Below are 14446 nucleotides of genomic sequence, written 5' to 3'. Positions count from 1 at the left end.
GCCATTGAGCCTTTTTGCTGTCTCAAGCTTCACTGCATCCCTCAGCTTGAGGCGCTGAATCTTGGAATATGTCAGTCTGCAACACCCATTCATGGACAGCTCTTTATATTGTAAGACCAACAAGTTTAGGGCAGACCAAACAGTGTCTTTCACTGAGTTGATGGTCTTCCAAGAGCTGTTGATGTTTGTCTCTGTGACTGTCCAGGGAACAGCCCATAGATCACAGGGTCCTGTGTTGCCAGAAATATTTCCATTCAATAAAATGCGCCACCTCTGGATGCAATCCGTATAGCCAGAACTATACCATTTAACTTGATGGTGACCATGTTATTGTCCAACCACCTCATTCTGTTGGTTATTTGCTTATCATGCAGCAAGGTTGTCATATATTCCTTTTATGTATGAAACTCTTTGAAGGTGTGATTGCCCCAATGGTGTTGGTTGTAAATTGCAGGTTGAATTTATTCCCTGATGGAGTATGGGCATGTAAGAAAAGCAGCAAAATAGGGCTTGTGCAAGGGTTTGGCATGGGCTAGCTGCACATGCAGAACAGACTGACTCATAACATTTTGCAGCATGTATATTTGGACCATCAACCTGGTAGTAGAACTGTTGGGAAGCCTTATTTTGAAAGTTTCCTTAAAGTGTGCGGTTAATCTTTTTCATTTATGCTTTGAGTCTTTGGAGAAGAGGCAGGGATTCCAGGAAGGTTTCTAGACTAGCGACTTGTAATTTTTTTTTTCTCTTGTACTCAGCAACAGCTTGAAGTAATCCCAGCCACACACATCGTTGGTACAGTCCCCATTACTTTATGTTTTTATTAGCACCAGTATCTACAACAATATATTTTGTACTGACAAGTCTTGATCACAACACTAATACTGATTGTTTTTTACATTTCTGGTACAGGTTTCCTTCCAATTTTCCCATTTTAAGTTCCTCACTTCTCATGTAGCAGTAAACCTCTGGGCTGAGTTTATATGGAGACATGTTCTTTGTGTCTATAGTATGTCTTTCTTTCAAAAACCTGTTTTGTAGGTGGTAGCATTTATATATGCAAATATTAGCATTTTTAAAAAGCATCCCTTTTGGTATTTTAAATGTACCATTCAAGTTTTAAGAGGACATTTCTCGGATTAATAAAGAAAACCTAGCATCTATACACTGTCTATCCCCTTTGTTCTATAAAAGCATTTCCTTTTTGCACTGGTGAAGAAAAATATAAGCCAGCTTCTCACTAGTGTTGTAATGTTTTGTGTTTAAAGACAGCAGTATTTCTCAGTGAGAGGTTTTTATTGAAATGATCTCAAGATTGCAGCCGCCAGAAAGACTGCCTCATAGCATGACTATGGCAAATCAGATGGGACATATAGAACTGATTACATTTCAAACCCAAACATCCCCCTTTTCCTAATGAACAAAAGACACATTTGCATGCACGATCATGTGTAACAGTGAGTTACCCAAGTTATCCACTATACACCCACTGTTCTCATGCATTAACAACTGTTTGTTCTATTAGTCGGTTTCTGCTGGGTTGATGACTTCCAGATCCATGTTGGTAGTTCCTCATGTTTCTGCATGCCTACATATTGATTCTTCAAGGAGCCTTTCAGGGTAGCAATTTCTTTGACCAACACCTGATGATCACCAAAGTCACCATTAAACAATTCTTGAAGTAAAAATCAATTTTGCTGACCATTCAAAAATAGCTATTTTGCTTTCTGCTTCTGAATGTTTGCATGCTCCTCATGTCTTGTACGATGTTGACAATGATGCAAAGAAGCAAGGGGTTATTTTTCTTAAATGCAGTTTCTAGCTGGACAGCTTGCGGACTGTGCCAGCCAGCTGCCCGGTCGTACCAACATGAGGCTCAGTCTATTTTAATGGTCAGGCTTCATTAACATAGGGCTGGTGAGCCTGCAGGCAGAAGATGAATGCCCCAGAATCAATATTCCCTCTTTTTTATTTAACTGTTTGGACAATTTATTTAAGTGTGCAGCACTTTAATTTTTTGGCGTGGCTGCACATGCAGTAAGCTGAAGCGGCCAACTTTACTACTGTCTGCGCGTGAACTCTCAGTTTGCTACACAGCTGTGAAGCTTGGAGGGAACGTTGCGCAGTACTGGCTGCTGGCCACCACAGTTTTGAGAGACCTCCTAATCCTCCTGGTCCCACAAAAATAAATAAGAGCTTAACTTTGAGCTCCCCTTCAGCTGGATTGCCAGCTGCTGCTGGGCGAAGTGTGTACTGCACTCGTGTCACTGAAATAGTATTGAAGCGCAGTTGACGTTATAGGACATCACTTTAAATACCTGAATTAGTTGAGCACTTGCTTCAGGCTGTCCCCTGGGCCGCCTATCCCAGGGGCCCATGGCAAAATGATGCAGCTCACAGATCGGGATGATGAGCTTTTCCCTGTGATTTTCAGGGCGCTGTTGCCCTGTTTCTGCTGAATAGAAGAAGGCCATGCTATCTCCACAAATGTCCTAGGTTACACTGTTGTAAAGGCCTTTTGTTTACATTTTTCTGTGCAGTGCTTTGGTAAATAAATATACTGTGTTTAATTTTTTTTAATGTATCTGTGTTTCACCTCCTCCATTTCCAGGACCCTGCACCACCTGTCGGTGTGTTTGTGCATCAGTCAAGTTTGGAATGTTATTTTAGTCCAACAATTTACTGCAGAATTGAATGACCACTCAGTTAATGAGCTAGTTAATTATGTAAAATGTATTACAATCTCCTCAAAAGGATGCAATCTCCATGCTATAATGTCACACCAAATATGTCCCAATTCTTTAAAATTCCATTTTTAATCCAAGACAGGTTAACCGTGTTTGCGTGTGTGTGCGTATGTGTGTGTTTGTGTGTATTTGTATGTGTGTGTGTGCATGCGTGTGCCGTGTTTTACTCCACCATCATCAGTGGCTCGGTGACAAACTCAATAATTGTTTTTGTGTTTCTTTTTCTGTCTGTTACTGTTTGAAGGGGCATGGCCACTCAATTTGGAAGTGTTGGGCAGACTTACTTTCTGAATGAGCCAAGCAAGAGCCTACACCAAACAATGCTGCTGCATCGCTGTCATGTTGCCAACTGTGACAAGTTCACTTTGAATGATATTCTATCCACGAAGTTTATGAATTTTAATTTTAAACGAATGGGTACTGTGGGTATAACTTCACCACATGGACTGCAACTGTTCAAGAAGGCAGCTCATTACCAGCTTCTCAAGGATAAAGAGGGACAGGCAATAAATGTTAGACTTACCAGCAATGCTAACTTCCCAAGAATTAATATAAAAAACAATAAAAATGTTGGCTTTATGGCACCAATTGCAATCAGCAGCTGCATGCCATAACATCTGGATTTTATTGTAGCCACCTCTGTCCAAGGTCATACCAAAATACTCTGCCAAACACTTCAACCTGATGCCAAAGACCTTTAATCGGATGCATCAGTTCTGTTTGATCGGCACGGCCCTATATCTTTCTACTGTCGATTTGTTTCACCTCAATATGCTTTATTCTCCTTGCTTTGCTAACATGTAGCCGGAGCCAAGGGTAAGTGCTAGGTGTATGTTGCCAACCGTCTTCTCTTTCTCACTCAAGTGGGCTGTGTGAGCTGTCATTAGAGGCTCGTATTAACATCTTGCTTTCCCACTGTCACTTCAACACTGCATGCGGCAGAAACCTGCTCCTTCACATGTCTATGTGCCTGATCCTCTGCCTTGTCACATTTGTGCTTTTAGCTCGCTCATGCAGAAAGCTTGTTTGAAACCTAACCCCTTGGGTAGTGAATTTACTTGCATTCTATAAAAGACGACAGCAGTATTTATGTATCAGTTTGAGAGCTTTGTTTAATTTAGCGTTTATCATTGCCTTGCACTTCTTCGGGCAACATTCAAAATCTCACTCTTGTATATGTAGCCAGCTCTATGTTAAGTATACCCTGGAGAGAGTGAGCCTTCCAAGAATATTAATTAACAGACAGGCTCAAGTTTATTATTTAAATTTCTTTAAATATGTAGGAAATATATAACTGTGCATATGAGGAGACAAAATCATCAGGTATCTTAATATATTAATCCACTACAACAGTTAAAGACTTGACTGTGGGAGAAGGGCCATCACTGGCATACATTTTATTGTATAATAATTCTGTAATGAGAGTTGTTGAAGACAATCCCAACTCAAGTTTGCTTAGTAAGTTCAAAATCTGAAAGAAGAGAGTGTGAAATAAAGGGGTAGAAAAATAGCCGTAGAGGGGTCTTGGAAACAATGAGAGCTTTCTTCCAATAAGTTTATACCACACAGTACATGTTCTAGAAGCCTAATGGATTCAGATTACTGCCAAGATGATTCCATAAGGGAATTTGCTCTTGTTCAGAAATGCCTTTGAAAGGTATTCAGATGTTCATTAGGGTGAAGGTCCTGAATTTGTTGACAATTTCCAGTATTCCAAGAAAGGAGTGCATGACTGATTTAGCTGAAAAAATACATGACTCTCTTGGGTAGGATCAATCTTCTAGAGCATCTAGCTGGGTATTGTGCCTGATTCTGGGCGCTATACCTTAGGAAGGATGTTAAGATAATGGAGGAGGTGAAGAGGAGGTTTAATAGAATGGCACCAGGGATCAGGGCCTTCAATTATATGGAGATGCTAAAGAAGCTGAGATTGTTCTCAGTGCAGGGAAGGTTAAAGGGAGATTAAAAAAGGGTGTTCAAAATCATGAAAGCTTTTAATAGAGTAAATAAGGAGAAACTGTTTTCATTGCCAGGGAGATTGATACCCAGAGGGCACATATTTAAAATAATTGACAAAAGACCCAAGGGAAAGAAGAGGAAGTTTTTTTTTACATGTGGTGAGCTGCAATGATCTGGAAAGCACTGTTTGAAGGAGCGATAGAAACAGATTCAGAGTATTTTCAATAGGAAATTGGATAGATTTAATAATTGGATAGCTTGACTAATGGCCCCCTTCTATGCTGTAAAATTCTGTGACTGTGATCCAGTCAGCTACTGTTGACACTACTGTTTGATGTCACTTGTTCGGCAGTCACCTATTTCAACCTCATCCAATTGTGGCAATTCTGGTCCACACACCAAGTTATAGGTGAAACCTTGAAGCTCCATATTTAGACTTTCCATTGACCCTAGACATGGCCTCATGGTTTAGGATTAAAATACAACTTTTTTTTTTTACTCATTGAGTTTCAGCAAGCATTCAGTAATTCTGAGCAGTTAAAGTGACATGTTTACATCACAAGTGAATAGATTAGCATTTGCAAAGGTAACAATGGTGGGTATTCACTTGCTGTTTTAAGTGAGTATTGTGTGTAGGAATCACCAAACTATGTGTTTAACCCTTTCAACATCACAAACCTATATTTAGAGGTACCTCCTGGACAGATTTTGCATGTTGCTCTGCTTTGCCTGCTATCTCTCTTCATTGTTCAATTGCTGAAATTTTACACCCATGTTACTCATACATTAATGTAAGACTCCAAAAAAAACAGAGCAGAGACTCTGCTGAACCAGATGTAACCCAATAGGAATGTAATCTCTTGAACCTCAGCAATTAGGGGAGACAAAAGAAAAATCCCAGGCTGTTTGTAAATGACTGGGATATTTGATAAGTCACTGTAACATCCCAGTTTGTTTTTGTGGGCCCACTTGTTCTGTAGCAGGATAACAGAGTTGACATTTTTTGGAAATTGCTACGTCATTGTCGCAAAGAAATCATGGGATACATTTTGAGTACGTTTCTCAGTGCATCATGGAGCTTCATTGACAGAGGACAATCAGGTGCAGAGGTCAATTTACCCAATTTGCAGGCTTCCTGATTTTGTGGAGCTATATAATCAATCAGTAGAAAGTTGGGAGAGCTGTAAATTGCAACCCCCACTTCCTGATCAGTTGTCTGATTTTTTTCTCTGCTCCCCACTTATCTGCAAATCCAAGCCACATTCACAGATTAAGAATAATTAACACTAAGTTGCCCTCGCTTTCAGTTCTAATTCATAAACAGCTGTCTCATGTTTTACTGAAGCCATTTTAGGGTGGGAATTCCTCAGGTCGTTAAATGCAGTGACATAGTTATGTTTGTGAAGAAATTGTAAACCCTGTTTTAGAACTGCTTCCTGTCTTCACTCAAAATCCTAAACAGAGGAAATCACTGCAAACGTATTTACCATGTCATTTCATATATCCAGCAGAAGACACTTTAGGGTATTTTTCACCCTCCTGTTTGAACTGGGGCACATCACTCTTCAGCTGACTCCAAGTGAGCTGGCTTATCCATTCTATTATCACTGCAGGTGACTCAGACAAGATCTAGGACCGGGATTTTCCCGCCATGGGCGGGATGGAAAATTTGGCACACCAGCCAAAGATCCGTTGGCTTCAGACGGATCAGAAAATCCAGTCCCAGATCTTACCAGGCAGAGTTGCATGTGCAAACACACAAGAAACTATCTTGTTGAACAATAAAACAAATTACTACCAACGCCATCAGAGGTGACTTCACAGCAATCAGAGCACAGTGCCATACAGAGAGCATCAAAAGGATCAAGGTTCTCTACTGAATGAGTTAAATCAATTTGACCCCTATTGTACACTTCATTACACCAGCCATGATTGATTGGGATGTATGATCAATGTTGCTAGTGGGTCATATCCTACACTCCTGATAGTTCATTGGAATCTGCAGGCCTGGAAAAAAAACATAATGGTGCATCAAGCCAATGCAGAAAACATACACTACTGTCACACACTCATGTTATTTCCCTCTCCTAACATCCATCCTTCCTGTCCCTTCCCATTAAATTTTCTGGCATATACTATCTCCTTCACTTCACTCCCGAGCTCTCTATTCCATGCATTCATGACTCTCAATGCAAAGTCATTAAATCTAAACTGCTCATCTTTCCTTACATGAGCTTGAGATTGTTCTGTCTTTGCAGAGATTGTGATCACATCCAACAAATAATTAGAGTTCACTTTGTTTTATACCCTTTAGAATTTTGACAATAAAGAAACTGTGTTCCCCTCACTTCCTTCCTCATCCCACCAGTCCATCCCTTACAGCCCAATTCTTAACCGCTAATGAATCAGCAGCACAGAGCTAGGGGTGATCTGTGGACAGAGTTTCCCCTGATTAATATTTGATGTAAAGGATTACCTGGGCAAACCACATAGACGAATGTCAGGTTGAGTGAATCACATGCCTATTATAGAGCTTTCTGCCCCTTTAAATTAATTGGCGAAAAATCGGGCAGGCTGCAGCATGGGTGGTGCAATTCAACCGTCTGATTATTTTCTGTGCCCAGATAATACTTTGGACACAAGCCCTCTCTCTCTTTCTCCCATTACATGGGCTCACCACAATGTTGGTTGATCATCTTTCTCCATCTCTAAACATATCAACCATCATTTTTTTGGGGTTTGGCAGGTGGTTTTATAATTGGTTGCCCTTCCTTGCTAACCCTCCCCATTTATCCAGGCTGGGGACCAGCATCATATTTGTTGGCTTATCAACAACAATGGCTGGGTTCTTACTTGGCCATCAAATCCCAGAGTGAGTCTAGAACCCAGAGCATTCTGGCTCAGAGGCAAGGATGCTAGCATGCTTTGGACCCCCTGACTTTATACAAGGAAAATCTGGCTCTGGTTACTCCGTGAGATGTAACACATTTCAGCTTATAGCTGCAGAAGTCCATGTGCTGCCAGTACTTATCAGAAAATGACAGACGTTTTTACCCAGCCATTTTGACCTGTGCTGGAGTGGGTGAGGTTCCTGTCCACCATCACATGCTCATAAAGTTTCAAATTAATGCATTATCCTCAACATATAAAATAGACAACTTATTATGTGAAGAAGGCCATCCAGGAGCAATAATATTAAAGCTTTCACGCTGCCCCCTTCTCACTCAAATTGTCCGTCTTTGAAAGACTCTTGCGCCGGAATTTTCCCATTGGAGGGGGAAAGTTGGGAGTGGGGATTAATCCTGACGTTCATGATCCCACCTCCATCCTGGCAGTGCCTGAAGGTAGGATTTTCATCTCTTGGAGGGTGGGACAGCCTGGAAGTGGAAGCAGCAGGCCTGAGGCATGCTGATGCCTGCTTCCATTCCCAGACACATCGCCCCATTCTTCAGATCAGTGCGAAATGGCAGATACTGGTGGAATGAAACTCAAGAAGTGAAGGAGTGAACACAAGAGGGGAGTATCCTTCGCTGCCCAAATACCCTTCCCTAACAGCCAAACAGATGACTGAGCTGATCTGCAAGGAATGATTGAAATTTCGTACATATATAAAAGTGTTCCAACAGATTTTTTTCTACTCTTTCACTGGGTGTGGGCATTGCTGGCCGAGCCAGCATTCATTGAGAAGGGCCCAGGTAAATTGGATTCAAAGACTGGTGGGCAAAACTGACAGAACAATAGGCTGCCTGTAAAGAGGAGATCAAGTACAATCGAGGTATATTTCCACAAGGGGGGAAGGTGGGACAAACAAAGGTGGGAGCTGTCTTGATGACAAAAGAGATGGAGATTAAGATAAAACAGAGAAAGGGCGCAGATGACAGATGTCAGATTGAGGCTGAATATAGAAGGTTCGGAGAGGAAGTAAAAATGGAAATGAGGAAAATACAGTGTATGAGAACAGACTGGCAGCTAACATGAAAGGGAATCCAAAAGGCATATAAATAGTTAAAGGCTAGTAAGATGATGGGTGGAGCTAATTAGGGACCAAAAAAGGGATCTATGCATGGAGGCAGTGGGACTAGTTGAGGTACTAAATGTGTATTTTGCATTTGTCTTTCCCAAGGAGGAAGATGCTGTCAAAATCACAGTGAAAGAGGAGTTGGATGGGCTGAAAATTGATAAATAGGAGGTATTAGGTAGTCTGGCTGTACGTATAATTGGTAAGACATCAGGACCATAAAGGCTGTACCTATGAATGCTGAGGGATATAAGGGTGGAAATTGAGGGGGTACTGGCCATAATTTTCCAATCCTGCTAGATATAGAGCTGGTGCCAGAGGACTGGAATGGCAGACTTCAGACGACATAGTCAGGCTAGTGGAATGGGCAGACATGTGGCAAATGAATTTTAATGCAAGAAGTGTGAGTGATTCATTTTGGTAGGAGAAATGAGGAGGGGCAATGTAAGATAAAGAGTGCAGTTGAAAATGGAGTGCAAGAACAGAGAACGAAGGGTATATGTGCACAAATCATCGAAGGCAGCCCAGCAGGTTAAGATTGTGGTTTAAAAGGCATACCGGTTTTATAACTAGAGGCATAAAGTACAAAAGCAAGTACAGAACCTTTAAAAAACACTGGTTCAGCCTCAGCTGCAGTATTGTCTCCAATTCTGGGCAATCCAATTCAGGAATCATGTGAAAACTTTAAAAAGGGTGCAGAAACAATTTACAGGAATGGTTCCACTGATAAGGGACTTCAGTCATGTGCATAGATTGGAGAAGCTGGGGTTGTGCTTCTTAGAGACGTGAAGACTGGAGGCTCTTGACAAAGTAGATAGAGTAAAACTGTTCTCACGGCAGAAGGGTCAGAATCAGAGGTCATCGATTTAAGGTGATTGGCAAAAGAACCTTGGGTGACATGAAGCAAAACTTTTTCGAAGCAGTGTGCGGTTACGATCTGGAAAGTACTTTTCTGATTTCCATTTCCAGTTCCCACTTCCCATTAGCCTTCCTTGAAAAACCCATTTTAAATAGATACTTAGTATTCATGAGCTCCAGTTGCTTTCTGAGGGGAATTTTGTGCATATTACAGATCTAGTCAGGCTGCCAGCTTGCTTTCACGCCTGTTTGTGTTTGTTTGTTAGTTGAAATCGCCAAGGCTGCTGGTCCTAAGATAGCCACAGAGTATATCTAACACTGCCTGTGTTTTTATCATCATACCTGAAATCCTATTAAACCCTGCTGTTAATGCCGTCAGGAGCTTTTACATGCTACATCCACCTTTGAAAGATCTGTCACATAGATTTGACTTTTGCTTTGATGCTGCAAAGCTAAGTAGGATGGATTATTTTGTCAGTCCTTTCAAACACTGACACTGTGTATCCTTCAGATTGTATTACATATGTCCTCCATCCTTCCTCATTGCTGAATGTTGGAAGTGACATGGATCAATATGATCTGGGGCTAAATTTCTAAAAGTGACCGATTATGTTAACATCACATCTAGAGATCAATAATGAGATTCATCAAGAAATTCGCTGTTACTGGCTTTATCTATAAGCTATTGTCTCCCTTTCTGAAAAATATTTTTGTCAAGCAGTTCAGTGCACTTGTATCAAGCAATTGCCTTGGAATCCAAACTGCACAAACACATTAAGGATTATACATTTTAAGTAATGAACATAAATTGACCTACTTTAGAATTAAAGGAGCAAGGAGTCAAGTCAGCATTGAAAGAAAAAAAATCAATTCGAAGCTGATCACAAATTGCCTTATGCTACGATAGACCATATAAGAGATAAGTTTCTTGGAGATAGCTGCTCGCTTTTAAGCAGCGATGGAATGCTTTTCTCTCTGTGAACTAGTTGACAGCTAAAGTACATTTGAAGTGTGGACAAAAAAGTGATTCCAGTCAGAGCGATTACTATGATTCACTTCTTTACTAAACCCACTTGGCTGAAGACGCCCAAAATTTTTTCTTCAAAAGGCACAAAATCAATGGAAGTGTGTGAAGGCACGGTCACACTGGGCAGCTGCAGGTTAAAAGGATATTGTTGATGGGAAATCCTGAATGTACACCAAAGGCAATTTAAAATAAAATATTATTTTAGAAATGAAATTAATAAATGAGCAACAGATGTCATGAATTTATTATCTCCTGAGCATCAGCTATAAATAGGTCTTTCAACATGGTTTAGTGAAGTTACGGAGTTGAGAAAGATTAAAAAGAAAGCATTGTATCTAGAGAAGTAATTTAAACAAAAAATATCCTTTTTTTAAAAAAAAATCCTATTAGATTGCTACTGCACTTCAATCCCATCTACTCAATCAGGCTGAATATAGTTAAAGGCTTTGATGATGAATGCCTGCGAGAGGTTTGCATCCATTTTATTATTACGTACCAATTGAAGACTACCATTAACTTTATGAATGAGCTTCAAAGTAAAACCAATCAAAAAGCAAAGGCGTACCCTGTAACTCACAAGGATGCCACATCTATGCATGTGAGGACAGACATTGCTTGTCACACATTATTGCAGTATCTCTTGGTTATTTGGTAGTGTAAGTGAGGATCAATATTGCATTTATTAGGCATTTCATGTCTAATGAGACTAAAGTCCACAAGTAACAAGTCTCAATAATCCATATTCCAGAGAGGAAGTGATTTCTATGATCTTCACGTGACAAAAATATATTTTCCCATAGTCTAAACCACCCAAGTAATCCATCCAGGTGATATTAGCCCAGATTTTGCTCTGAGCAATGAAAGGATTTCTTTTGCCTCTCTCCACACATATAGTTGCCGAGAAATTATTTGCTGACTTGGGTCAGCAGAAGTTTTTAATAATTAGGGACCTGACCCACTCCCTTCTACAGGAGATTTGTGGCAGCTGTGAGCAGGCAAAGCATCAGAGAGGCTCTTTGATCAGTCGGATTCAATTTTCACTGAGACACACAGGCTGCAAAGCAGGAAGTTAAAAAAAACAGGGGCCGGAACCTTCTGCCCCTGCAGGAGGCAGGGAAGGAGGCGGACGGGTCTGAAAATTCGATAGATTGGCGTAGGAACCGATAACCAATGCCTTCTTGCCTCCACCAAAGTAAGTTTCTCCCTATCTCCACTTGAATGGGCAATTAACGACCACTTAAGGGGCTCGTCCCACCTCCGCTGCAATCTTCTCAGCTCCAGGCGGGTCTGCACGACTGGTAAAAATGTGCGGACTGCATGTCAGCTGAAGGTGTGTGGGGCTGGGAGTGGTTGGTCCCTCAATCTGCACTAATCTGTGCATGATAAAGGCATAAATGTAGGGCGGGGGGGGGGGCGGGGTTGGCTGCTGACAGCCACACCCTGAAGCCTTGCTGCTGACCCCCATGGCTCTCGTCTCCCTGCAACCCCCACCCCATGAGACCACCCCCAACAGCACTTAGCTTTGTCCTGGGTCACTCCACATTCATGGGACTCTGGGGCTGTTGTTCTGGCAGCAGCCACAGCTTCCTTCCTGGCGCTGCTGAGTGCAAGAACTGCTGGCCTCCGAATGGCCAGCAGGTCTTGGTGGGTGGGAAGTTGTCTTCTGGGGTCCTCAGTCTGGAGGAAGGCCTGCTTCTGTCCACTTCTTGAAGGGCAGAAGATATGGCAGGCTTTCCTCCTCAGAGTCAGCACTTTTGTTTCGCTGCTTTTTCAGGCAGTGAGCGAGACACCCACTGAGAACAGAAGATTCCACCCAGGATATATAAATTACATTTAAATCATTATACAGAAAATAAAATAAAGATTGGGATATGTACATGGAATTAAAAGGGAAATGTGAAAAAGAAATCCAGAAAACAAAATTTTTTAAAATTTTATTTCTTTTTGAAAATCTGCAACACTAATTTTCTTAGGGAATGGAGACTCCAGACTTGTAAAATTGATTTTTTTTTCAGTCGAGTGAGTTTGTTTCATAATTATCACTTACCACACATTGAAAATTCATTAATTCCTGATTGCACAAGTCCTTATTTTTTTTCATTCATCTATAGTATGGAACTATTGGTCCTGAAGTTCATGCCATTACAAGGATTTCTGTGCAGGTTTCATTGTTGTAGCCCACAAGCACACCTTTTGAAGGAGCAGGACATTAGTGACAGCAACATCCAGATTTCCACATCTAACTGTGCATGTGCGGATCTTGGCAGTTAATGTTAAGTTTTAATCTATAGTAACAATGAGCACTGACATCACTACAGCAAAATCCAGGCCAACAAATTTTGAATTAAAGATTAACAATAGTTAAAGGATTGAATAAATCGCTGCTGTGCATGTGACATCACCTGCTGCTTACCTTTAGATATAAATACAAAGTTCTAAAGTACACTGCTTTGATAACTTTGATTCTGTTTTGGAAAAAGTTTTTTTGCCAATCTTTGAATCTGAATTTAAAACAAGCATGTCACAAACTGAATTTAGTTTTGCTATTTCTTCTATAGATGCAGACCGAGCTCAGAAGCATGGAATGGATGAGTTCATTGCTGCCGATCCCTGCAAGTTTGATCATTCCGCCCTGTTTGAAATGCTGCAAAGGAAAACGTTAGAGCATAGGCTGAATGATTCATATTCCTGTCTGGTGAGTAACCAGCTGAGAGAAGGTGGCAGGGACAAAATGACTCTTCCCATCAGGCTTGTTCTTTAAAAAACTCCCACCAGGAGTAGATTAAGGATTTTCTACACTTGGTTTCAAACTTGAAAATGATGCACTTGAAGACAACTGCTGTGTCACTGCATGGGGAAGAGAATAGAGCAAAGCATAATGATGTGTGAGTTCACCAAGGGGTTGCATTGGAACTGGACACATTTAATAAACACTCAGGGCAGGTATGGGCTTTGTAGATACTTACACTGGTGTTTTAAGAAAAGCACTTGCTCAGAAGAGACCCCCTGTTTACATCCTGTATAACCCTTTCAGTCACCAAGACTTCAAAAGGGAGACCAGGAATACCGTTGTGATAGTTGCTGCAGGATGTAACAGGTATTCATTTTCCTTTGAAGAATTTCCTGATCATGGCAGCTGTTAGAATGCTTGCTTGCTGGCACCTCTCACATCTTCCTTTGGGTACTGTGGTCCCTGACCCTTACTTTTGTAAGGGTCAGGAAACATCTTCCAAATGTCCAGCCCCTCACCATTCCCTCCACATCACACTCACACCACCGCCCCCCCCAACCACCTTCTATACCCCCTGGACTGTCCCACCAATATCACGACTGCTCATTGTAAGACTTATTCATTTATGGAATGTGAGCATCATTGGCTTTATTTCACCTCATTTATTTCACTTCGTTTATTTAATTTCACTTTATTTCACTTCACTTTATTGCCCATCCCTAGTTGCCCTTGAGAAGGTGGTGGTGAGCTGCCTTTTTGAACCGCTGCAGTCCATGTGGTGTAGGTACACCCACAGTGCTGTTAGGAAGAGAGTTCCAGGATTTTGACCCAGTGATAGTGAACGGACGGCGATTTATTTCCAAGCCAGGATGGTGTGTGGCTTGGAAGGGAAATTGCAGATGGTGGTGTTCCCATGTGTTTGCTGCCCTTGTCCTTCAAGGTGGTAGAGGTCACAGTTTGGAAGGTGCTGTTGAAGGAGCCTTAGTGAGTTGCTGCAGTACATTTTGTAGAATGGTACACACTGCTGCCACTGTGGCATTAGTGGTGAAGGGAGTGAATGTTTAAGTTCATGAATGGGTGCCAATCCAGTGGGCTGGACGGTATTGAGC

The 14446-nt window shown here is 41.4% G+C and overlaps 1 protein-coding gene across 7 annotated transcripts in view; it reads left to right on the top strand.

Annotated features, from left to right (window-relative positions):
• Positions 1–14446, top strand: part of cadps2 (Ca++-dependent secretion activator 2) — an 829148-nt gene that overhangs the window by 570460 nt on the left and 244242 nt on the right. For all 7 annotated transcript variants that reach the window (XM_041216037.1, XM_041216039.1, XM_041216038.1 and 4 more), the window contains exon 12: positions 13165–13301. In XM_041216037.1, the coding sequence (XP_041071971.1) occupies positions 13165–13301 (137 nt within the window). The remainder of the gene's footprint in view (positions 1–13164; positions 13302–14446) is intronic.

Source organism: Carcharodon carcharias, chromosome 21 (genome assembly GCF_017639515.1).
Source record: "Carcharodon carcharias isolate sCarCar2 chromosome 21, sCarCar2.pri, whole genome shotgun sequence".
NCBI classification, from domain to species: Eukaryota; Metazoa; Chordata; class Chondrichthyes; order Lamniformes; family Lamnidae; genus Carcharodon; species Carcharodon carcharias.
The sequence above is the reverse complement of the archived record's forward strand: the minus strand, read 5'-3'. Positions and strand labels throughout refer to the sequence as shown.